Source organism: Canis lupus, chromosome X, assembly GCF_003254725.2.
Source record: "Canis lupus dingo isolate Sandy chromosome X, ASM325472v2, whole genome shotgun sequence".
In the NCBI taxonomy this organism is placed as follows: domain Eukaryota; kingdom Metazoa; phylum Chordata; class Mammalia; order Carnivora; family Canidae; genus Canis; species Canis lupus.
Genome location: NC_064281.1, coordinates 32,767,777 through 32,794,592, shown reverse-complemented (window position 1 = coordinate 32,794,592; position 26,816 = coordinate 32,767,777). Strand labels below are relative to the sequence as shown.

Genomic DNA, 26,816 nt, shown 5'->3' with positions numbered 1-26,816 from the left:
TGGCGGCCTCAGGGTAGTCAGACTTTTTACATGGCAGCTGTCTTCCCCCAGACCAAGCATTCTAATGGCCCAAGCAGAAGCTGCAAGATACCTTAAGTCTTACCCTTGGAAATTTTAGAACATTACTTCTACCACGTTTTGTCAAGCAAATCACTAAAGTCATCCCAGATTAAAGGAAGTAAGTTCAATTCCAATGGAATGGGAGTAGTGAAGAATTTGTAGCCTTCTCTAATTTATCATATGTCACATCCTCATATATAAGATGCATAAGATTGTGGTTACCAGGAGGCTGGCAGATCAAGGGTCATGCATTCTTTGAGCTCTTGATAGGAATGGAGAAATTGCATGTACACCATGATTCCCTATTTACTGTACTGAATCAGTACAAGTATAGGCACTTTTAGCTCTGCAAAGAAAAGCAAACAGAGTTTGAAATGCTCAGCTGTTAAGAGGTGAGAATGCAAGAGTTATTCTTATTTTACACCCACAGACACACAAATCAGTGACATGGTAGCACAGTTGGCAGACATGGAAATTATTTGAGACTCTCATATAAACAAACAATATCAAGGGTACTGGTAGGTATGCAGACAAAATGAATTCCATAGGTTGCAAGGGTACATGAAAGGGTAATAGAGCAAGAGAAGATAATGTTCTCGATGCAGGGCCTGGCACATAAAATGAAAGTCTCCTCAAAGGATTTCTACAAGACTTGTGGATGCTCCATCTTCAGGAGAGATTCATAAAGTTTTCTGAAGGATATCTTAGATAGCCAATAAGAACTACAGACTCTCTACCTTGAAAAAGTATACCTATGTCTTAACAGACAAAGAGAAGTAATTTCAGGAGTTCATAAACCGTGATTACCCAAAAGTTTATACTACACAGATAAGCACTGCTAATAAAAAGCCCTTGGAATCAAATGCAGGCTCAGTGTACCCTCTCAGAGTCAGTGTTAGATAAAATGTGAAGCTTGAGAAATGAATGGAATTAAAATTCTACTCCATGAGAGAATAACTTGGACAGGTTACTCTAAGCTTATGCGTTTCAGTTTATTCATCTGTAAAATGAGAATATTAATGTCCACTTCCTTGGTTTGTTGTGAATACTCAAATGAATTAATGTATGTAAAGTATATATAAAATGTATGAAAATGTATATAAAATAGGAAATGTATGTAAAGTACAATATCTGACACATAACAGATGCTCAAAACAATTTAGGCCCTTCCATCCATTCTGTTTTTACGCTGAAGTTAAGCAATACGTCATTAAGTGAGATCAGTCAAAACTTCACTCCATTACCTTTGATTCACAAAATACCCTCAGGTCTCTCTCTAGCTTCCTAAACTTTCTATTAAGAATTGGCAAACTTCTGGGACGCCTGGGTAGCTCAGCAGCTGAGCGTCTGCCTTTGGCTCAGGGCGTGATCCCGGGATCCGGGGATCAAGTTCTGCACCAGACTCCCTGCTTCTCCCCCTGTCTATGTCTCTGCCTCTCTCTCTGTGTCTCTCATGAATAAGTAAATAAATCTTTAAAAAAATTTTTTTAAAGAATTGGCAAACTTCTTAGAAATTGCTTAGAAAGTCTACAGTTTTTATTAATAAGATTTTAAACAATATTAAGATTCTCATATATGATGATATGCTCATAATATGAAATTTAAAAAATCAGGATATAAAACTACTTATATAGTATAGTTCCAATTTTAAAGTAAATACATACATACCTAAATATTACAGAAGAAAGAATGGAAGGAAATAAGTCAAAATATTACATCTATTTCTGGGGAGTTACATTATGGCTGTTTTTATAATTGTCTTTAGTTCCATGTTTCTACAATGAACACATATTATATATAATATCAGTGAAAAATAGAACAAATATTGTTGCTGTCAAAAATATATTCTACCAATATTAGCTCAGCTTCATATGGCATGGTATACAATGCATATATCCATGGATTATTACACTTGGCTATTGAATAGGAAAATATTTCAGTAGTAGAGTCATACAGGTTAATAAATCTATTGAGGTTAATAAATCTAGTTTTTAAAGTTATGTTTAATTCATTAAGGCGTGTTCAGTCTGGAAAAAAATAAAACCAAAGAACAGATAGAATGGGTTATAGAATATATAAATGTTCATGCAATAAACATGCATAAAACCATGTGTCAGAAACTGCTGGATCCAGTGGATACACAAATGAAGAAAGCATGGGCTCTGTTCCAAGGAGCTTGTCTATTTTCTAGTGGAGACAGACATAAACATAAAACGAACAGTTTTATAAAGGCCAACTTGGCTTTGAGAACACAAAGGAAAGAACAATTAGGAAGAGGAGAGTGGCCATTTGAGGGTGTGAAGACAGTAAATATAAAAAGTCACAAAAACCCATGACTAGTCCAGGGAATAGTGAATAATCCCAGGGCTGGGGTCTGAGTTAATGGAGGAGAGGTGAGACAAAGGAGGGTGCCAGCCAAGGAGGAATGTGGTATCCAAATAAAGCATCTGGACTTTATTGAGTATTTTTCTAACTGTGTCTTTGGGAATGGTTTCTTAGGAAACACAGCAAGGCAAGTTAAGTGGCCAAGGCTGTGGCGCCGACCCCTGCTTCAAACAGAGCAGCTCTGCTTTTATCTGATCTATAAGTTGGATTTCCTAGCATGATTTTATTTGAAGAAAGAGTTCCATGACCTTAAAAAGTCTGAAAACTGCTCCCATGCCATCAAGCTGTTGAATGCTTTTAAGCCAAGAAATAGCACAGTCAGCTTTCTATTTTAGATCTGGGTTTTGAAAGACTTCAGTACTCAGTGATTATACGAGAGAGAGGGCAGAGGCTATGTGGACAACATGGAGGCTCCTGCAGGAGTGCCAGGCAGAGATTAGGAACTAGAGATGTAGTAGTAGGAAAGGACCTAAGGGTCATTTTTCAGATATTTGGGAATTCTTTCAATAAGATCCAGCTACCACCTAGATGTGGATGGTAAAGAGAAGAGAGAGTGTGACTCCGAAGTTTCCAGCATGGGGAACTGTAAGGGTTCTTAAATTCTAGTGTACCTAAGAGTCACCTACAGGGCTTGTTCAAAAACTGAGGGTCCCTCTTTAGAGATTCTGATTCAACAAGACTGGAGTAAAGCCTAGGAATGCTGATGGTAATACTACTAAGAGCAAAAGAGAACACAAGACAGAAAAGGTTGAGAGAAAAAAATTGCAATTTGCACATGTTGAGGTCCAAGTGCTTGTGACCAACAAAGATCAACAAAGATCTGTCCAGAAATTTGTACATGTTGAGGTCCAAGTGCTTGTGACCAACAAACATCAACAAAGATCTGTCCAGAAAGGCATCTGGAATACAGAAGTAGAGTTTATCGGAGAAGTCTACACTAGAAGCATTTAATTGAGAATCACTGGTGCCTATGTGGTGGCTAAAGTTATGCAAGTGAGAACACAGGAAAGAGGGCCAGGGATAGGAGCATGAGGAATAATGATTAAAGAAGTGACAAAGGAACAAATGAGCTGATGGAAGACTCAGGAGGGATAATCAACACAGTGGGGGGTGCAGTTGAATCTAAGGAATTGGGAGTCAAGTATATCACTTAGAGTCTATGTAGGCCACCATTAAGTTTTCAATTAACCAATCAAGTAAACTGTTACAAACACCTCCAGCTATGTGAAGTACCACACTAAACCCAGAGGCTTTGGAAAATGCACCATTTCAATAAATTCATCCCAATCCAGTGTTATATCACATATTCCTTGCCCTAATATCCTAGTTTCTAATAATATAAATCAGTAAGTCTTGCAATTATTTTAGTGTATAATCCAATTCCTTCAAGGTCATACTTTGTACTTGTCCCCCTAGAAGCATGCTAAAATCTGAATAATTATGGACCTTGTGGTAATAAGGGTTATTTGGGATGAGTGGGGAGAATAGACAACCTCTTGCATGATATATTGATAGATAGATAGATAATAGATAGATAGATAGATAGATAGATAGATAGCCTGCCAGCCTGAAAATGAGCCATAAGTTAGGAGATCTGAAGTTATTGATCAAGACCAAAGGAAAGAAAAGTTCAAGGTGGACATCTGAGAAGAAGTTCTACCACAGAGATTATAGTGAAGGAGACCACCTAAAGCCTGGAGAATTTTGAAGAGCTGTGCATGTTCTAACAGATCCTTTTCACAGGAGTCAAAGTGAGCTAAGCAGAAACGTCTTCATACAGGTAAAATGCATGGTCAGATAGCTCTTTGTTGTTTGTTCAGAACAAACACTCTGAAGTGTTAAGGAGCTTAAGAGTGGTCTAGGAAGATGCAATGTTCTAGCCATAAGTTCAGCTAACTGGCATCCAACCCCAATTAATCAAGCTCTCTTGAGAATTGCAAATTACTCCTAGGGAATCTTGCTTCCAAAGTCTTGTTGACATGACCTAGCTGAGAAGACACCAGGTCCTTTGTGAAAAGCTATCCATGCTACTCAGGCAAGTAGTCTGCAACCCCAGGAAGATCTATTTTTAAACTAAACCAGCAGTTGAGTCTCATCTGCCCAAACCTCTCTTCTAGAGGAGGAATTATCCATAAATACAGCCAGCTTGCTGCTGCTCATACTTAGTATTTTTATCAGTCTGACTGGTAACGTCATGTATACCAAATGCAGCAAAGAGCTATGGAGAGTAAGACGAACAACATTTATCCTCTTCAAAGGTGGTCTTATGCCATGGGCTACTCTCAGGGTTGACCCAACTTTTCTGTTAATGGCCCACTAGCAAATATTTTAGGCTTTTTGGTCCAAGAGGCAAAACCATGACTATTTTGTAGATACTTAAATAACAAGAGAGAAAACAAATGCCCACAAATATCTTATTGACAAAATTCAAAAAATAAAAAAATATTGAATTTTTTAAAAATATTTTATTTATTTATTTGAGAGAGAATGAGCAAGAGGAGAGAGAGCGGAAGAACCAGGTTCTCCACTGAGCCCCAGCATGGGGCTCGATCTCAGGCCACTGGGATCATGACCTGAACTGAAGGCAGATGCCCAACTGACTGAGCCACCTCAAAATTACTGAATTTTGGCGGGGGTGGGGGGGTTGACTGGTTGGTTGGTTGGTAACATAGATCCACTAATGAGAAGAATGGGATTTTAGGGCAGGTAACATTTCACTTATCCAATGTTGGTATTCCTATAATCAAAATTATAGTAGATCTGACTGCATCCCAGACCTACTAAATTTGAACCTGAATTTTAAGAAGAGTCCCCAGTGATTTGCAAGCAACCTGAAGTTTGAAAACACACCAGTCTAGAGTTTCTTAATACTGTCTGAGCTTCATCTCTATTCCTTTAGAGAAAGTAAGGAAAGCTATAGATCCTAAAAAAGATTCAGAAACCATTTGAAGTCCATTCAAGAACTCCTACAGGATCTGCGGCCCTGAAGTTAAGACCTTGGAACTCTGCTGTCAGGCCCACCCCAGGATGAGTATGTTCTAAAATTAGATTGTGGGGATGATGGTTAACCTATGAATATACTAAAAAACACTGAATTGCACACTCAAAATAGGTAGATTGTAAGGTATGTGCATTATATATCTTAGTAAAGCTTCTTCTAAAAAAATCAAAGAATTTTTTAGTTTGGTGGTGAGGCACTGTATTTTTATTTTATTTTAAAGATCTATTTATTTACTTGAGGGGGGACTGGACACAGGGAGAGAGAAACTTAAATAGACTCTGCACTGAGTGCAGAGCCCAATGTGGGTTGGATCTCATGACCCTGATATCATGACCTGAGCCAAAACCAAGAGCTGGATGCCTGACTGCTCCACCAAGGCACCCCAAGGCATTGTGTCTTTAAAAATTTCCATGGGTTTCCAATGGACAGTTCAAGTAGACAAGTGCAAGAATTCTAGGTTTTGGAGTCAGGAAACTCTGAGTTCACATTGCAGCTATCCTACCTACTACATTAAAGAAGCTAAACTATTTAACCTTTCTGAACCTCAGTTTCTTCTTATGAAAACTGGAAATAATCATAATAACCACCTCACAGGGGTTTTCAGAGGATCAGAAGAACTGCTAATGCAAAGAGCCTAGTATAATCCCTATCACACACTCCTGTTTCATGCCAAGCCATGGAATTCCTCAGATATCAATTGCAAAGCCAAAAGAAACCACTATGTATTTCACATTATCAAAGTAGTAATTAATCATATCTGTCCTATTATCCATGTGGTATTATGTTTTATATTGGGTTGTATATTTCCTGCTTCATTAGTATATTTGCCTTAACTCCTTTTCCTTATGGATCACGGTAAAAATGATAGGAAACACTCACCACATAGCACTTATATACGAGTGCCAGGTATTGTCCTAACATGTTGGTTTTCATATGTTAACTCATTCAGTCCTTACATCAACACCTTAAGGTCGCTATTTTTATTATTACCGTATTACAAGAGAGGGAAAGAAGACAGAGGGGGACTGGGACACCGCAACTGAGCATCTGCCTTTGGCTCAGGGCATGATCTCGGAGTCCGGGGAGTGAGTCCCACATTGGGCTCCCTGCACGGAGCCTGCTTCTCCCTCTGCCTATGTCTCTGCCTCTCTCTCTCTCTCTGGCTCTCTCATGAATAAATAAATAAAATCTTAAAAAAAATACAGAGGGAGACTAAGACAGTTTCCCAGTGCCATGCAGCTCATAAGTGGTGGAGCTTGGATTCAAACTAAGGCAGTTTTCCTCTAATGACTGAGTTCATGAACATTATACTGTACTGCAGAATTTTATATTTATATATATAAGTGTTTATATATTAATAAATTTTATGTGTAAATTATATATAATTAAAAATATAGTTATGTATAATTGTGTTATGTATTATGTGTATGTTTTTATATATGTGTGTAACTCAGAGATGCATTATACTCACACATAATTTTGTCTTGCTCAATCTTATACCAACGCCCAGCACTCCAGCTTTTGAAGGTGCATATTTGTATGTACCAAAAGACTGTATAAAGATAGACATATAGGGATCCCTGGGTGGCGCAGCGGTTTGGCGCCTGCCTTTGGCCCAGGGCGTGATCCTGGAGACCCAGGATCAAATCCCACATCAGGCTCCCAGTGCATGGAGCCTGCTTCTCCCTCTGCCTGTGTCTCTGCCTCTCTCTCTCTCTCTCTCTCTCTCTCTCTGTGACTATCATAAATAAATAAAAAAAAATTTAAAAAAAAAGACAGACATATAGGCACATTAAAAAAAATGAAAGATGGACTGCAATAAATACAGATCCCTTGGTTCCTAGGAAAGGTGGGCTCCATGGCAATGCTGCTCTACATGTATGTAGTTCATGGACTGGTCCTGGTCCATAGACTGCTAGTGTCTGAGACAGGTATGTATAAAACTGAGAGCACTTACAAATGACATGACAAAGGAGTATGTAATTAGTAGACTCATCATATGATGCATTTTACAAAAAAGCACTAGTCTGAGGTGGCTTGGAAAATTAAGAACGAAGGGACTGGTTCTTTGCCACAGATCATTTGGGAAACAATACTGTTCTCAATATGTTTTCTTTTTCTTTCAATGTTCCTTCAGCTAGGTGTTCTACCAAGAACAAAGCTCAGAGGTCTGAACATAGAGTTTTATTACAAGACAGTGTAGAGAAGATGTAGGATATGACACTGGAGCAGCTTCTCCTGACTGAAAAAGGAAATAAAAGCTCCAGCAGTGGGTCAGGGTGTAGAGAGGGGAGAGGAAATAGGGTAGGAAGGGCCTTGTGCTACCTGACTCCTTCCAGCAGGGCCTGAGGAGCTCAGCTGGGGGAGAGATTAGCACAACTGAGACAAAAAGAAGTCTACAGGAGCCCGCAGTCTAAGGGCCCAAAGAACGCAGGCCCCTTTGCCATAGATGAAAGGTCATAGAGAAGATGCCAATGAGTGAGTCATCGGGGGCAAGGACACAACAGCAACAGCTTTATAGATGCCAGCAGATTGGGTGAGCCTGTGACCCAGGAAGAAAGGTAGAAACTGGGGAAGGAGGAAAAAATATCCCGGGGAGATACTTTTAGAAGTGTTTAACTTGACCAAGGTAACTCACACCCAGTAAGGTCTCTGGTTCCAATCTAGCCTCTGAAATTTGTTAGGTATGGGATCTTGGAGACATGACGGAACCAAGACTCATGTCTTACACTTGAATAGTCCTTGGGTCATAGTAAATACCTAGAAAATGTGAGCGATTACTAAGATTATTAGTGGCAGCAGTGGATCTACATTTTATGTTTGCTGACCCAGGGTCAATAGTTTCTCAGTATAACCAATCAAATATTACCCCTGGATTTTATCCTCATTGTTCTGGGACCTGTGTGGTGCTAATATTCAGTTACATCCAATTGTACTTAAGTATAAAGCCAAACACAGCACTATTACTCACAAAAACATTAAGAGAGTCAAACAGGAATTCACTTGAAAGAAAATCAATAGCTATTTAGTTTGTTATATCTAACTGATTTGGAAATAACCTTCCTGTGTTTGGAGCTCAAACTCCATAATAGCCAATGAAATTAGATGACAGCTATAAGTAGTTTGAAGTAAGTTCAATTTCCCCCCTTAAACATGGCTAATGCAAACATTCCAGTTTTTCCTTTTTCCAAGTTACTGACTAGACTTCCTTGTAGTTATTTTCCCTGGGCTGGTATCTCAATTAGAGGGCAGCAACGCTTTGTCACAAAATGTGTTTTAATACATAGCTAGTTATCATCAAAATATAAAACTTAAAAATTATATACATTTGTTTCTAGGCAGAGACATCTTTGGATATACCATTATTTGTTGAAAGTTGAAAAAAATGCCTATTTTGTATTAGGCCCTTATTGCCTTGTTTGAAGACATATCCTTGGTATATCGTTAGATTTACATGAAATTATTTTCAAAAATTTTAATCGTATGTTGATTTTAATTGTAATTTCATACCAGGAGACTAAAAATCATTGCTGTCTATATATACCTCTTGGGAGGATCTATTAATGGATTTGTCTAATACTCTGATACGTGAAGTAAATAAATATGTTTGCTATGATCTCTCTTGGTCTGTGTTTACCAAGTGGGCTGTTGCTGAACTTTTTATAATCCAGATAAAAGTATGTTTAGATTCAAAGTCTATTTTCAAATCCTGGAACATCATTATTTGATAGCTACATTCCAAGTACCATTTCTCTCCACACACATCCCATTCCATCTCAACTACATTTTCTGGTCAGATTACCACTACCATTTTAAATGATTTTTTTTAATTATATTGTTTGGTTTTTAAAATTTTACTTGCTTTAAAATGAAGTACCTCTTAGAGTTGCTTTGTTATACATCTTCTTAATTTCCCTCCAAGATCTGATACACTTTTGGAAATATTTTCTGACTACACAACACCGAAGTGAAAATGCCACTGAAGTCTATTTACATGAACCACAAACCCCTAAATGAATTGGACGTGTTCTTAATGTTGGAACAGAGTGCTCCCTGGCATTTGATTAGACAGATGAAATCAAATTAGCCTGGATAAGTCAACTGTTACAAGGACTGGAAACTGCTCAATGAAACTCTATCGAGAGTTACAAATAGCATTATGCCTACTTGGAAATGAAAAAAGGTTATTAAGGGGTTCAGTGGAGGTAAGGCTGATTTTAATATTTCTATTCAGTGAAGAAGAAAATGAAGTAAAAACCTATTCAATTTTTTTTGTAGCTGATAATGATTAAAGTAAAAAGAGAAAAACACTAAAGTGAGAGAACACTTAAATGAATAAGAAGTGGTTAAAACAGGAAAGAAAAATCAAATGGCAACTCGAAAAATTGAGCCAGGCCTTTTGAAATGTCAGCAAAAACAAAGATGGAAACTAACACACATCAAGAGAAAACCCCCATGGCCAGAAGCCACGGTGAAGTACAGTGCAAAGCAGCTGCCAATTTACAGTAGAACATGCTGTCTAGGAAATAGAGGGATCACTGTTTGAGATCTTTGATGCTCACATATACACAATCATGGATGAGAAAAGTCAGACTCCCCTTGCATTGATACTGGAAAACTTAGAATAAATCTTATTTTAGGGGTGCCTGGGTGTCTCAGTGAGTTGGGCATCTGCCTGTAGCTCAGGTCATGATCCTGGGGTCCTGAGATTGAGCCCTGAGTCCAGCTCCCTGCTTAGTGGGGAGTCTGTTTCTCCCTCTGCCCCTTCCCTTGCTCATGCTCCCTCTTCCTCTCTAATAACATATTCTTTTAAAATCTTATTTTAGTAATTTTTATATGTTATGCAAAATGACCAAACATTTAATAGCAGTCATCAAGGGAAATGAACTGCAACATTTAACAGCTGCCCAAGACTCCAGAGCCTACCCTTAACCAAACGCCAGGGCACAGAGGTGCTAAGATGATAGGACTCCGTGGTGGAGAATATAGGTTCTGGTTCTGGGCTGCCTGGGTTTGACAGCTGGCTCTATTACTCATCAGTCATGCATAACCTCGATGATCCTAAATTTATTCCTATGTAAATGGAATAACGACAATATCTATTTCATGGGGTTCTTATGAAGATTAAGTGGTTTAAATGATTAAATATTTATTTAATTAAATCTAAATGTATTAATTTAAGTAATTAATTTAAAGCACTTAGAACCACTTTTGGAATGTTCTAAGTATTATTATTTGTCTTTTCTTAACATGGAAAAGAAAGACTCTCATCCAAAGTGAACTACTCCTGTGCTAGTAAAAATACATGCTCTGGCCAGTGAGCCTGTAAATTGAGAGGAATAGCATTTCTAAGGTGCCTTGCACTCTGAAATGTTACAAGCCTATGCTTGTTACTGAAAGAAATTCTTAGAACACAGAGGATAGTTAAGTCTGCTTTCTTAACATTTAGACATCTGGATACTGATATTTTGATTCCATGAAATACTACCATATTTCATGACTTGAAAGGGCAAACTATTTACCATTCCTTTTTCTTTTTTTAAGATTTTACTTATTTATTCATAAGAGACACAGAAAGAGAGGCAGAAGCACAGACAGAGGGAGAAGCAGGTTCCTCCCAGGGAGCCCAATGCGGGACTTGATCCCGGGCAAGGGATCACACCCTGAGCCGAAGGCAGATGCTCAACCACTGAGCCACCCAGGCATCCCGTACCATTCCTTTTTCTTTGATGCCCCACCAAAGGCGTCCGAAAGACCACTATCCCCAGCCTTGAACCTCAAGCGGTTGCTCAGAATATTCATAGCCCCTCGATGTACATTTGCTCAATTCTGCCCCAGATAGGAGGAGCATTTTTTGTCTGAGTCATGAAGGATTCAGCCAGGTATAAGTGTCTACTCTATTGCTCCGTTTCCATCCTGGATGTGACCCCTGGTCCCCATATGGGGACTCCATTCTAATAAATCATTTCCACTTTGTACCCACATACTGCCACACTGGTCCTCACCACCACTTTCACACTGAGAGAGCGCTGAATGATGCACCAGCCACTGTTTTTAAGTATTTTATATCTATTAACCCTGCCAAACCTACAACACCCCTTTGAGTAGAAATTATTACTACCCTCATGTTACAGAGAAGGAAACTCGGGAACAGAGATGCTAACTAAATTTCCCAATTTCCCATAGCTGTTAAGTAGTAGCTCCAGGATTCAAACTCAGGTGGTCTGGCTACAGAGTCCAGGCTCTCAATCCCTATACTATACTGCCCTAGTATTGTTTTTAAGATTTTATTTATTCATTCATGAGAGACACACAGAGAGAGGCAGGACATAGGCAAAGGGAGAAGCAGGCTTCCTGTGAGAAGCCAGATGCAGGACTTGATCCCAGGACCCTGGGATCATGACCCAAGCCAAAGGCAGATGCTCAACCACTGAGCCACCCTTTGTCCCAGTATTTAAGACCCAGAACCTCGGTCCCTGGCCTCCAATTCATTCTTCTATTCACAAATCTTACTTTGATATTTATAGTGCTTCACAGTTTAAAATTATGTTCACCTCCATGATCCTATCTGTTCCTTGTGACCACTGTGTGAGATAGGATGAGCACGAGGACGCTGAAGCTCACAGAAAGATCAAAGGCAAAGGAAGGACCAGATGTTAAAATCAGAACCTACAGCTGGATCTTTGGCAACCAAAGCCTGTGTTCTTTCTCTCACACTCATACTTCTGTCCCCAAGGTTGGGACAAAAGAAGATATCCATGACATATCACTTTCTGGTAGAGGTAGGGTCTGACTCAGGCCTTGAGTTCTATCTAGGTGGCTCTCAGCCTGAGGGAGGAGAGGATGAGAGAATAAAGTATTAAAGAAAAAAATTACAGAAAAGCTATGGGGGAAAGGATAGAGTCTAGACACATCATCATAAAGAGAATGCTAAGACTTGGTAATGGTTTGGGTATCGAAAGCAAAGGAAAACTCAGAAGCCAAAGGGGCTCCAAGGTTTCATATGTGAGAAACCAGGAGATCCTCAACACCATTAGCAGAAACCTGGATGAAAGAGGAGGATATAAAAGACAGTGTGTTTGGCTACAACCACAGATGAATATTAGGTGACAGCAGGACATACAAGTGGGAAAATACATAGTAGATGGAAAAACCTGGAAAAGGGTATCTTAGAGGCATTATTTAAAATATTTTTAACTATGATATTTAAAACTATGGGTTGATGAGACATCACAGGCAAGAAAAAAGTAGTTAAGAGATTATGGGGCAAATAATAAACCTCTGGAGGAACAACCGAGTAGGGAAGAGAAGAGAAGGAGACAAGGGGGAAAGTGGTAGACAAGTAGTTGAATAGATAATATAGAGTCATGGATGATGAGGAAGGGAGAATTCAAGAAGTAGGAAATGATCATGAACGTCACATAGAGCAAAGTAGTCAAACAGGAGGAGGATTTGGAAAAGTATCCTTCATGGCACTTAACATAATTGAAATGAATTATTTGGGTAAATTAACATCTTTCCTAAGTAGACTAGAAATGCCTAAAGGTCAACCTGGGTGTTGCATACTGTAACCTCAGTTTATAGCAGTGCCTGATGCATAGCCATCATATTTATTGAATGGATAAATAAATGAATGAATATAATTCCTTTTCTTAATAGCATCACAAGTGACCCTAGGAAGTACAATGACAATCAGGTGAAGATAGATGTTATTGTAATTGCAGGAAAATTTAAAGAAATTTAGGTTTTAAAAGAGATAAAATAGGTCATAAGGCAGTAAGGGGCTGAGTTTATTAAGTACTTCCTAGAGATGTGTTTTGCTGAAAGGAGAGAGAAATCAGATTGAGGAAATTTCCTATCCTAGAATACTATATATTTAATAGGTTTTGTACGGACATCTGCTGGACTTCCACATGATCTTCCAGAACTTAAGGTAGCCACTCCAGTCGCAAGCTCTACAAGTGATGGAAGCAATGGAACCAGTAGAATTAGAAGCCTATGGGTTAGGGACAGCTGAGTGGCTCAGCGGTTGAGCATCTGCCTTCGGGTTAGGGTGTGATCCCAGGGTTCCAGGATTGAGTCCCGCATCGGGCTCCCAGTGAGGATCCTGCTTCTCCCTCTGCCTATGTCTCTGCATCTCTGTGTCTCTCATAAATAAATAAATAAATAAATAAATAAATAAATAAATACATACATACATACATACATACATACTCTTTTTTTAAAAAAAAAAGAGAGAAGTCTATGGGCTAGGCATGACGGAAGATGTGGAGAAAGCACGGTAAGCAGAAGTCAGAGGAAACAATGGCACTACTCACAGAAAGACAGAGCCAGGAATGGACCCAAGTTGGAGAGAAGTTAAAGAATCCTGTGAAATCATTCAAAAGCAGGAATGCATGTGTGGGGTTGAATGTGTGAGGGAGAGCACATGCACGAGCAGCATATGGGATGCACAAAACAGTTACGAGTAAATTCTAAATAGGAAGTACTGAAGATGATTAGCTAAGTTATTACATATGCTGGCAAAACAGTCATAACATATGCCATTGTATAACAGAGCTCAGTTAGGTAAAACAAACTGCTCATTTCACGTATTAAAGTTGCATTTCCTTAACATACTAAATAAGTAAGAGAGAGTAGTTTCAAGGAACACACCAAATGTGCCTCCAGGCCACAAAGGAGTAGAAACATTATTTCATTCCCTAAACTTATTAGAAGACATTATCAAGCTAGAATAAAACGAATGGCAGCGCAAACCTAATTCCCAAACTGACGCTTGCAGAGAATTTCAGAAAATCATAAGCACATGGGATAAACATTTGACAACAAAGACACATTTTCTCATCATCTCCCTTACCTGTTTCCCCAGTATTAGTTGCCCATATGTAAATGTGTATGTGCGTGTGTGCGCGCATGCGTGCATGTGTGTTTACACTCAGGGATGTATAGATCTATTTAAGGATCTCACCAGAGTCCATTTGAATGTCATCATGCACTTAAGCCACAGGGTATAAATTATAACAGTCTTGTGCTTAAGCTGGTACCCAAACAACATATAAGCAACTTATTATATAGCAAAAAAACCTGAACACTAAATTCCTGCGTTTAAAAGATGTTTTAAGGAGGCTCAGATTTAAGGTGTATTTTTAAATACATTATCACATATGAGTAATATTTGCAACTTACAATTTTGAATACTTGATATAGATAACTCCTTTTTTCTCCCAAGTACAGAGTTTGATGTATTATGCGGCAAAATGTATTTTCCCTTAAACGAGGAAGATAGTACTGCTAACTAAAACAATCCATATTAAAGAGTAATTTTCAAAATCTGATGCATCTTTCTAGTGTATATTCATATTCACTCAGTATCTCGTCCCCTCATGGTATTAAAACCTCACCTTCATGTTGAAATTATTCCTGGGAGTTCAGGCTTTAGCAATCTTTCTACTAAATTTACAACCACAGTGGATATTTAACCATATCAAGAACAGGATTATAGCTCAACAACACTAAATAAAACATCTGAGTTTTTTAACAAATGAAATTCAGAACAGAACTTCTATCGAGAGGGATGAGAGGTTTTCAGCAAAGTGACAATACTTTTGCTGTGAACCTGATCTATGTCACAAGGATACATATTTGCTTATGTAGACACTCATTTTTTCGTTAGGATTTAGTGCAATGTTTCAATTTGTAGATTAAATTAAGTGCTAAAAACAAGAAGATAGATTTCCCTTCTCAAGCCATCAAATTTATATAGCAGTCCAACAGCCAAAATGTTCTTTATATATTCCTATCCTCCTCCTCTCGTCATAAAATCTCATATCAAATGGTGGAAGAAGTCATTCATTTCCTGACAAATCCCAACCCCTCAACACACAAAAATACAAAAATCAAGAAAGGAGACGTCACACTGAAGACCCCTAAACACATTATTCTTACCTCAATCTGATGACTAGAACATTTTGTAGACACAGTTTTCTTTCAGACACACCAATCGGGGAACGCTGGTCTACTTGACCCTCATGGAGTGCTAGGAGCAGGAACTTGAAAAACCAGCCTCTCGTGTTCCCACAATCTATTTACACACTGAACACACCCAGTAGCACAGAGTAATGTTTATCTGTGGTGGACAGCTATTCCATGAAGCAGGCAGTATGTCCACTTTCAAAAAGGAATGTCTCTGTTGATCAGCAGGGGAAAGGTAAGAGCTGTTTCATCTGCTAAAGCGCATTTTGGAAGATTTGTGAAATGAGATATTATTTAAATTAATGTTTTAAAGGGGATTCATTATTTTAATATTCTGTTCCTTATAATATTCTATTCTCAAAAGATCTGAGAAAAAAATATACTTAATGATAACACATATGTGCCAGGTGCAATTCCAAGTTTGTTACATATATCATTTCCCACAAGTTCAAAAATTTATTAAGTATGAACTCTTACTATCTCCCTACTACACATGGGCAAAGTAGGCATTTTGCCTACAGTTACCCAATTAGTAAATGGTAGAGCCAGAAGTTAAATCCAGGCACTCCAGCACCACAGTCTGTGTGTCTAACTATGATACTTCACTGTGTACATATAATTTCTTTTTGTATGTATAATTTTTAAAAGATAACTGCAACAGGATGTGGCTGCTTGGCTGAACATTAGATAATGAGTGAAATTTTCTTAATATTTTACTATACTGCATCTTAATTTGGAGTCAGTAAAAATTCTGGAAGATTATTTCCCCAACATGATTGTTCATTTATATGATCATAGCAGGCCTCATTTTAGATGCAATGGCCCTTTGGGGTGCCAGGGAATTGAGTAGAAGATGGGGTCTGACTTTAAGTACCAAGAGAGTTATTACTTCCTATGTTTTAAAAAAGTGTCTCAATGATATCTATTTTGTTCTGTTTTTGTTTTTTGATTGGATAACTCCTATTTATCTGTCTTTAAGTTCACTGACTCTCTTTGGCCACCTTCAAGCTGATGTTGAGCCCAGCTAGTGTATTCTTATTTTGGTTATTATAATTTTAAGTTCTAAAGGATTTCTTGCATTTAAAAGTGAGCAAAGTGAGCAAAGTGAGCAAGTGAGACAAACAGCAGGCAGATGTGCAAAAGCTGACATAGTTGTTTCTGGGGTTTAAAAACTGGGAAGCATATGGAAAAGTGAGTCTTTCCAATTCCTAGGTAGGTTCTAAAGTTTTTATTTGGTTATTTATAGTTTCCACTTACCTGCTGAAATTCCCTCCCTGTTCATTCATTAAGACCATATTTCTTTTATTCTTTGAACATATTCTCCTGTAGTTCTTTAACCACAGAATAATTGCTTTAAAGTCATTGTCTTAAAAGGCCAACAACTGAGCATCTTGGCTTCTTTTTTTCTTGACCAGAGGTCATATTTTCCTGTTTCTTTGCATGTTGAATAATTTTTATTGTTCACTGGGCAGTGTGGATATGTTTAGAGATTCTAGATTCAGCTATCTTACTCTGAAGAGTGTTGATTTCTGTTCTAGTAGGCAGTTCAATAGGTTTGGTTTTATGCTTTGTTAAGGTAGGTATGTAGAAAATCTAAGGTCTTCCCCAAGCCTGGTTCATTTTAAGGTATCAGACTCCAAATGCTATCTCTTCTCCATATCTCATAAGGGTAGGGTTTTACAATTTTCAAGGGTAGATCTATTATAGGTTTTACTTTAGGGCACGGTCTTTATTCCTAAGGCTTCTGGGATCTCAGGTGGATGCCCACGAGATTAATGAGGTATTAGCAAGATCTCTTCACTCTTATTGCTTGGAGCTTCCACATCCCCCAGCATGGGCCAACTGGTAATATCTGTCCGTTCTCAAATCTGTACCCTCTAGCCACTCCTAGGTAGTCTAGCCCTATGAACATGCAGCCCAGTTCTCAGCCAAAAACGCTTGGAAAACCTCCAAATGGACTTTTGAAGACCTTCCTTTATATAGCTACTTCTTCTGTGATGCCTCGTCTTAAAAATTTCAGCTTCTTCAAATTGAACTCTGTTCAATTCAAACTGAACTCTGATTCCTGCCTTCTCGGTCCAGCAGCGTCACTATTGCTCTGCCTGGAATCCAGCAAAATATGCCACTGGGAAGTTTTCCCCAGGCAGAGAAATGGAGGGATGGTTGAGCTACCTTGTGGGTTTCTTTTCTCTCAGAAATTACAGCATTGTGCTGCCTGTTGTACAATGCCCCCAAACAGTCAGCTCATATATTCTATCCAGGTTTTTTTTTTAAGTTATTTTTATTCTATCCAGTTTTATGGTTGTTTATGGCAGAAGGGCTAGTCTGGTACCAGTTACTTCATCAGAGTGAAAAGTCTCCCAAGGGATTCATGTTTGACAAAATTTAAGTGTTATGAAAAACCTATTTGCTGTTCAGTCTTACAAGTCTTGTGCAATTTTAACCCATCTCAAAACATAATCATATGAATCATGTGAAGGGAAGGTGGTAGGGGCCAACTTCAGTGGAGATGGGATAAATTAACTAGCTGCTGTATCCTTTATCTTCTCCTAGTGTCTTAGTGTGGGTTTCTTTAGAAGCAGATGCTGATTTGACTGGATATATAGTTTATCTGGGAGGCACATTAGTTTCCTTAGGCTACTGTACCACATTACCTCAATCTTGGTGGCTTAGAGCAACATGCATTTTTTATCTTACAGTTCTGGAGGTCAGAAGTTTGAAATCACTTTCACTGGGCTAATCTCTGGGCGTTGACAGAGCCACTCTCTCTCCACAGGCTCTGGGGGAGAACTTGTTTGCCTTTTCTAACACCTAAGGATGCATTCCTTGTATTCTTTGTCTGTGGCCCCTTTCACCATCTTCAAAGTCAATAGCCTACCATCTTGCTTCAGCAGTCACCATTCCTCCCTCTTCTATACTGAATCTCCCTCTAGCTTCCTCTTAAAGGACACTTGTGATTGCATTTAGGGCTCATCCATATAATCCAAGATACTTTCCCCATTTCAAATTCCTTTACTTAATCATATTTGTAAAATCTCTTTTCCCATTTAAGGTAACATTCACAAGTTTATGGACTAAAACCTGGATATCTTTTGTGACCATTATGCAGCCTACCAAAGTCTAACCTTTGGCCCTTAGAGATTCATGCCCATCCCACATTCAAAATACCCCATTCAACCCCAAAAGTCTCAACCCATTTCAGTACCAACTCAAAGTATAAAATCCCATTACCTAAATCAGATGTGGGTGAGATTCTGGAATGATCTGTCTTGGGACAAAGTTCCTCTCCATTTGTGGACTTGTGAAACTAGAAAATAAGTTATTTACTCTCAAAATACAATGGTGGTACAAGCATAGGAGAAGAGTTATGCATATTCTATTTCAACTAAGGAGAACTAAGAAAGAAGAGTCACCATTCCCCCCAAATTTCTCAATCCAACCAGCAAGATCCATTGGGTTTCAAGGCCTGAAAATAGTCCTTTATGGTTTGAAGCTGTGCCCTTGGCCTGTAGCTCAACACTTTAGAACAGAGCTTCCATCCCAGAGCTCTGAACTCTGGGTGACATTACTGTGTCTGTTCATTGTACTTCTTTTAAATGGGTATAGCATCTGCTGGTTCTCTCATGAGTTAATGAAAACCTTTTAACATGTTTATTTCATATCTGTATAAATGTCATGATGTTATCTTGTTCTGAAAATAATCTTCTAACCATCTTAGAGGTCGAACAGAAATTCTCAATACATTCACCTGCCAGAACTAGGTAAATTTCTTGGTCAGAGAAGTGTACCTCATGCAGAGTTTAAGCCTAGGCATGTCTTGTCTTGGTGGTTCAGGTGAATCTAAAGCATCAATACAATGATGTTGACTCTCTTTCTCTAGTTTTAATTTTCTGACCTACCATCGCAGTCTGTTTTATTTTGGATATGTTATAGCCTATAAGGTATTGGTGTGCTAAGGTAAAATGGCTTCTTGTTCCAGAATAGGCATGAGGATACTGAAATACAAAAGTGACATGGGCAGAAAGCTGCAGAAGGGTTGCAAAAAGAGAATTTGTTTCAATTAGCAATAATTGCACCTCAGATAAACCTCATTGGCTATGATACTCCCACTGTGCAAAGCTGCAAAAAGAGAATTCGAAAAGGAACACAAATCTGTCCTAAAGGTTTCCAAACTGGACGCAATTTTCAGAAGTTTATTCCTAAGATTTTCAAAAGGAGACTGTGGTTACTTTAGCATCAAATATTTTATTGAATATTAACTCAATCTGAGAATTTGATTTGTTCTCAGTAAGAAAGAGCAAATTCTGTTACAGTATGGATCTGCCCTAAGAGACTGCAAAAAGACCCTCCTTAACTACATGAGTTTCCTATGACTGCTGCAACAAATTACTGAAAACTTCATGGCTTTAAAAACACATACAGTGTGTTTATTTGCTCACAGTTCTCAAAGTCAGAAGTTCAAAATCAGTTTCTCAGAACTGCCTTCTTTGTAATCTACCCAGAAAAGCAGAGATTTTATTGCAATAGAAAACCTTTCTACCATTTGTCTGACTTCATCATGACTCTGATTATGTTCTTTAAACTAAAAGAAATCTGAGAAGTTACATAACTTTTGAATGGTTATTACACAGCCACTGTAACAGGTAGCCAAGCTACAACCATTCATGTTCTGAAGCTTCCATAATCCTATCTTGCTCAAATGTCCTGGCAATTTTACTGTTTCCATCCTCAAAATGAATCCTAAATGAAAAATAAAACAAAATAATATTTCAAAGGATATTTTGCACTTACAACTCTTTGAGACCTTCCAGAAGGCACTGAAAATCATGAAGATTGTCGCCTTGTAAAAAAAAAAAAAAAAGGTGCTAGAATTATGAGGTTTATCTGATATACTATTGTTTATGAGTTGCATGGGAAAAAAATTCTCAAAAGAGTTGATCAACTTTCTCTAGGTTAAATATGAATAGGAATAACATTATTCACATAAATATTTTAGAAATTGTAGCATATATAGGAAAGGAAGTTCCTAGAGCTTTGTCAGTATTCTCACTGGCCACTGCTTCTATCCTTGATGATATTAAGGCAACAATATTACAGTTATCAATGTAATTTGTTATTTTTAAATGTTTAATGGCAATCTTATGATTTTAATTTGCAACTAGCATCTTCTAGGCCAGTGCTTTCGAACTGAGGGTGTATATAAAGCTTATCCCTAGAGATTTCATTAGAATACACAGGTTCAGAACCCACTCCAGACTTTTTCTAAAATAATCTTACTCATTAGGTTAGTAGACTTTTTGTCCAAAACTCATTTTGTGAATTGGCTTTATTATCTCCTTTTGCATGCCACACATACACAAAAAAGTAATTTCCTCTTCACTTGCATTATTCTTATGCTCTCCCATGAAAGTTTTCACTTGTGAAAATTATCAGTAATAAGTTAACCACAGTCATTATAAATGTCTGTCTCCTCTGGATTGTTTTTTGTTTGATGGTTCCCCCAAGACCGTACAATCTGCAACGGGACAAGGAGCTTGTTTTCAACAAAGTATGACTGTCTGAGAATCCCCAGGAAGAGGACAGGTATTTCTAAGAATGAGCTCTTCAGTACAGGCTTCTGATATCATTACATAACCACCTTTAAGATCAGGTCAGTAGACAGACTCAGAATTTTGAGATCAAGTTGACTGAAAAGGAGAAGTGTTCATGACATTGTTCAACCTAAGATACAGTGGAACAAGACCTACATTTACAAAGTACAAAGATAAAATCAAAGTATGAAATCAGTCCTTTTATACTAACTTAACAGGATTTCCCAAATAAAACACAAGTGAGTTGTTGACAGTGCTTTCCTAGATCCAAGAGACACTAAGATCAGTACAGAAGAGTTTGGCTTCTTTTTCCCAGGGGGAGAACATGAAACACTTTCCATCTCGAGGCCCATTTCTCAGGATATCAGAGATGAAAGAGCCTCAACTACAGGTAAGAGAGACAAGCTCTCCTACTCATTGTGATGCTGGGAGAGCTGATTACCCTCCTGGGGCCAAACTGGCCTCAGATATAAAATGGAGAAACTTAAAAAGGCCCTGTCCCCCATGCCCCCACTTACTGTTAGTATAGAAGTTCTTAGAAAAAGCTCATAGACTGGTAATTGTGCATATACCTCAAGCAGACCATTAAAATGACTTCGTCCAACCTCCCCATTTTATGGCCATGGAAGCTGATGTGCCTCCTACACTTATAGGAGACCAGAACCTGGCTAATCTCCACAGGTAGTTGCTGGGGAGAGGCCTGCTTGCCAACTCACATGAAGAGTAGAGTAAGAGGTAAACCTGGCTAAGGCTAGGAGGGCTTCCTGGCTCTCTACAACAAATTACCAAGGAGCTAGAGAAGTTTGCACAGGTGGCCAAGGCCTACCAGGACCACTGTCACAACCTGGGGCCCAATAAAATCCCAGGAAATACCCAGCCAAACAGAAGGAGAGGATGCTGGCAGAGAGAAAAGCTGCTAAGGAGGCCACAGCTGGCTGTGGTAGCTCCTTGAACTTACCTCAAACGACTGTCACTGTATTACTACGAAACTAATGAAATCTGGAAAAAAAAATTTTGTGAGGTGGACATCTTGACAATGTTTCTGTAAATACTTGGCTGAAGGGGCAGTATATGTCAAGAAAGGTTTCTTGGATTTATAGAAACACATATTCTAACAAGCTCTAAATCCAACCTCCACATTATTATTCTCAGGATACTTCTGTGAATTAGATACAGGCCAAGCCAAGTCTTTCTGCTTAGACAGATGGTGGAGGGAGGCAGAGGGAGGGTGAGTCACCAGGCAGAGGGGAGCAGAGAGGAAATCAGGCTGAGGCCTGTCTGGTTCCCAGGCATACTTCTGGCTTCTTCCTCTATTGGAGCACTCCTCTGTGTCTCCACAGGACTCAGCAGGCTGTGCTTTCACAGCCAGTGGCCCAAGCACCCAGCAGTCATGGGAAAACCAGGTGCAGGAGCACTTGGGGAAGTACATGTAAGCATCTCGTCTACCAAAAGGGAGAGACACACACAGCTATTCGTTAAGGGCACACTCTGTGCCAGGCACTGTGTTATGTAGCAGTTTACAGGCACACATTAACTTTATGTTTTTGCAAAAATCCAATGATGGAGGAATTCTTATTATCCCCATTTCACACATTAGGAAAGTGTTGCTCAGACAGAATAGAGGACTGTCCAGGATCACAAGGCCAGAAAGTGGTGAATTGGGATGGCCAACCCAGCTCCTCTGACCCCATTGTTGAAGGTGCCTGGGCAACCTCTGAGCAGCCCTCTATGACATGTCAGGGGTTAACAGAGGGGGTGGCCCTGAGCATACATGAACAAGAGAAAATGTTAAATGTTGACAGTCACAGGAAGAGAACAGACTGCCAGACACTTTACGTGACACTATTTTTAACCTAAAACACACAAGACTGTTTATAAGAATTACATGTACTTGTGAGTCCCCCCACTTGGGACAGAACTTACAGAAAACATACTTATATCTCTCCAAATGTGCAGACACTGATAAGTCTAGATCGCTCCATCAACTATATGGCCATAGACAGATTAGGTGTTTCATCTGAGAATGAGGCTAATGTGATTATGATGGAGTGTATTTAGAAATAAATCTACTAAGGGGCACCTGAGTGGCTCAGTTGGTTTAGTATTGGACTCTTGATATCAGCTCCAGTCACGATCTCAGGGTTGTGAGATCGCACCCCGAGTCAGACTCCACGTGGAGCCTAAGATTCTCTCTCTCCCTCTCCTCCTCCCTCCTCTTCCTCTCGAATCAATCAATCAATTATTAATAACCACTAAAAACTTCTAGGATTGCAAGTCTTAGGCCAGATAATACCTTTGATGTTACTAATGAACATACCAGTGTCCAGAGGAGAGGACACAAGGACATACTCCACAAAATGTTATCACAGCACTAATATTATCTGTCCTAGGTCCCTTTCTGGAATGAGGCAGGGTATCAGTGAATGAAATCAACCTGAGCACCGTTCCACTCTGTATACCTCTTCATGGGTTCCCCATCGCCCCTCAATCTTCACGTAAAGCTCATGCCATCAAGTTCACGTCAACTGCTCTGCCATCCTCTCCATCCACCCGCACTGCCATCACCTCCTGACTTCTACACGTTCCCTTCTCATGAATAAAGCTCCTGGCACCTCAGTCACGAGCTTCGAGACCTCCCCAGTTACCACCATGGTTCTGGGAACTCAACATGCCTGGGAAGCCCCCCACCCGCTGCCAATCTCTCAGCCCGCAGGCCTTGACTTGCTCAGAGACCTGAGGAAATCTCTCCTCTGCAGCCAGCTACTCCCCCCAGGGCCTTTCCCCCCAAACAGTCCCCAGAGAAACACCTCCCTGAAACGCTGGACTGCAGCCTCCCACACTGATCACCCCTTCCGCCCTCCGCTCCCCACGGGAGATCTCCTCCTGGGTGTCTCACAGACCCCGCCGACTCGAAGGACAGAAACTAGTCAGAGGCACGGCCCTGGGCTTCAACCCTTTAATGGCTGGTGCCCCCAGAGGAGCAGGCCCCCCTCATCTGCGTGCCGCTCTGGCGACTAGACGAGGCTGTTGGCTCTGGCGACTAGATGCGGCTGTCGGCCCCAGTGCCCGGGCCTGACCACTTCCTGGCCTGGACCATCCCATCCCCCTGGGAGTAGGTGTTCTCCTCAAAGAGTTGGCTCAGGTACTGGTTGTTGCCCAGGGCCTTCTGCATGTGCTCGGGGGTGATGCGCATCTTGTGGCTGTTGCAGGCCTCCTGGCCCACGAGCTCCAGGATGTTGGATGTCAGGTACTCTAGGATGCCGGTCAGGAACACAGGTGTGGATGAGCTTAAGCGGTGGGCGTAGCAACCCTCGCGCAGGAGGCGGTCCACGTGGCTGACGGGGAACTGCAGTTCGGCTCTTCTGGAGCGGGACAGGCCGTGCCTCCTCGGTCTACGGGAATGCCCGGGGCCTCTTTCTCCAGACATGTTGGTGGCTGCGTTTGGCCCTGATCAGCCCAGCCCAACGATCCCACTGGCCTTGGTCCGTCAGGATACCAGTGCTCACTCCTGCTTACTGTGGGCCGCACTGGTCAGTGACTGGAGGTCATTGGGAGTCAGCTTTATGACAACTCACATTGTGATGTCATCGGGGTCACTGGGGCCTCATCACGACTGCCCTGGAAACATCTATGACAGAAACCTGGCGTCCCTGTTGATTGGATCCTCTGTATGAGGGAATGCTTTCTACTTGACTTTAATAGTCTAGCATAAAAAAGGAAATGAATGTTTCAATGTAAACACTGCCCTGTCTTTAGGATACTCCACTCCTAGTTATCTGATTTTAGCCTTGCATTGTCTTGAGCTCTTTTACAGCCCTTTATAAACTGTCAGTCACCAACAGACATACTGAATGCTGTCCAGTAGAGGTCCAAAACAAAACCAATTTTCCCTCATTTACACATTTAAATATTATCAATATTTTTATATTCTTCAGATTCTCTTTGGAATTGATTACAACATCTGCCAATTCCTCAAGAGTCAAAAGAAACTTTTAACATTTCCATTTCATATCTGTGTACTGGTCATGATTTTACTGTTTGAAAATATCTTCTGGGGGTGCCTGGATGAATTTGGCTTAGTTTATGATCTCAGGTTGATGAGATTGAGCCCTGTGTCAGGCTCTGTGAAGCCTGCTTAATACTCTCTCTCTCCCTCCAGTCCTCCCAACTCCTCTCTCTCTCTCTCTCTCTCTCTCTCTCTCTCTCTCTCTCTCTCTCTCAAAAAAAAAAAAAAAAATCTTCTGTTTTGGAGGTCACATTGATATGCCTAGTGTGTTCACCTGTCAGACCCAGGTAAAAATTCATAGATACTGAAGTGTACCTAATTCTCAGTTGATACCCAGAAGTGTCTTGTTTCTTCTAGGTGAATCCAAAGTACCTACAGTACTTTGTTGACTTCATTTTTCTAATTTAAATTTTTAATAATTGTAATTTTCTTCTGTGTTTCTGTTGCATTTTTGTTTACTTACAGCCAGTAAGTTATTTCCATTGTTAACAAAAATGGTTGAGAATTTGGTTTTAGGATCTGACCATGTGGAGATATCTCAAAATGGGTCCACAGAGACTTAGTCTCAGTTGGGTCAAAGGAAAAAGAGAATCCCATTTTCTCGTCTTTGTTGATTCAAATCAATTGAGAATTTCATACCCTTTGAGAATAGTTTTTTGATATCTGGACTGATAGGATTTTCTGTTTCTGGTTTATACTTGACCCATGGCTGAAATTATAGGACTGAAGCTATAAGCTCTGTTTCTCTGTGCCTATATGTCTCTGTGTAACTCAGAAAGGTCTTCACCTCTGTGTGAGTGTACAATGTTTTCTTACCCCTGGATGATATTAACAGATCACAACGTTGCTTAAGTTAGTGGAGCTCTAACTGGCATTTCTCTTTTTTTTAAAGATTTTATTTATCTATTTGAAAGAGCGCAAGAGAGCAAGTGCAAGCAGGGGATGGGGAAGGAAGGCAAAGGGAGAGGGAATAGCAGACTCTCCACTAAGCAGGGAGCCCAAGGACACAGGGCTGTCCTGCTCAATCCCAGGACACTGGGATTGTGACCTGAGCCAAAGGCAGATGCTTAATGAGCAGAGCCACCCAGGTGCCCCAATAACTGGCATTTCTAGATAAATATTTATTTACATAAATCGAGTATTTCCAAATTTCCTTGAAAAATTGAACTATGACACTTTAAATGAGCTAGATTTAAACAATATATATACTCCCAGAAACCAAATCACAACTATTTTAAGAAATCTAATTCATCTAATTTAAGTAAATCTTTGGCAAACAGGGCTTAGCTTAATAGTTTGGATTTAATGAAAACAACTAAGCCCTTGCTCTTTCATCAGTTTAACTATAACACAAATATACATTTACTACTCAGGTAGGTTTTTCCTAAGCTTATAAATTTTCTGATCACATGAACTAATATTACACATATGTTGTTTAAGATTATGAATTATATAAATTTATAATTAACCAAATCGAATCACTGTTTTGACAAACTTTTTTGTTGACAATCTTGTCTTTCTACAAAGCAATAATTCATAGTATAATAATAATTCATAGTATATCAGCTTGAAGATAATTTTCAAGATTTCTAGATAATGTTTAACTTTAGACCGGTAGAGTTAATGGGCATTCAATAGATGCCTAGATAATTTTTAAGATAGAGTGTTGAAACACTGATAAGCATAATTTTAGCTCATATACTTTTGCTTCATATCTGTATATGCTACAAAGAGGTTACATTTTTCAGCCTGCCAATGCACCTATTCATTTTGCCACATTGAGAAGTTGTATAAGGGAAGT

At 39.5% G+C, this 26,816-nt stretch overlaps 2 protein-coding genes and 1 non-coding gene across 13 annotated transcripts in view; all 3 read right to left on the bottom strand.

Annotated features, from left to right (window-relative positions):
- SYTL5 (synaptotagmin like 5) overlaps positions 1–26,816 on the bottom strand; it is a 286,474-nt gene that overhangs the window by 159,230 nt on the left and 100,428 nt on the right. Inside the window, exons 1-2 of one of the 11 annotated variants that reach the window (XM_035712253.2) lie at positions 20,210–20,227; positions 18,650–18,725 (exon numbers count right to left, since the gene is read on the bottom strand). The exons of the other annotated variants lie outside the window; for them this stretch is intronic. The gene's annotated coding sequence lies outside the window, so the exon portion shown is untranslated. Of the gene's footprint in view, positions 1–18,649; positions 18,726–20,209; positions 20,228–26,816 lie in introns of those variants that run through there. 11 annotated transcript variants of the gene reach the window in all.
- LOC112655927 (U4 spliceosomal RNA) lies at positions 19,394–19,539 on the bottom strand. Its single transcript, XR_003133963.1, has one exon. It is a non-coding gene; the product is annotated as a U4 spliceosomal RNA (small nuclear RNA).
- Positions 23,950–24,569, bottom strand: LOC112655080 (histone H2A-Bbd type 1). Its single transcript, XM_025439930.3, has one exon. The coding sequence runs from the start codon at positions 24,434–24,436 to the stop codon at positions 24,050–24,052; it is 387 nt and encodes a 128-aa protein (XP_025295715.1). The 5' UTR covers positions 24,437–24,569; the 3' UTR covers positions 23,950–24,049.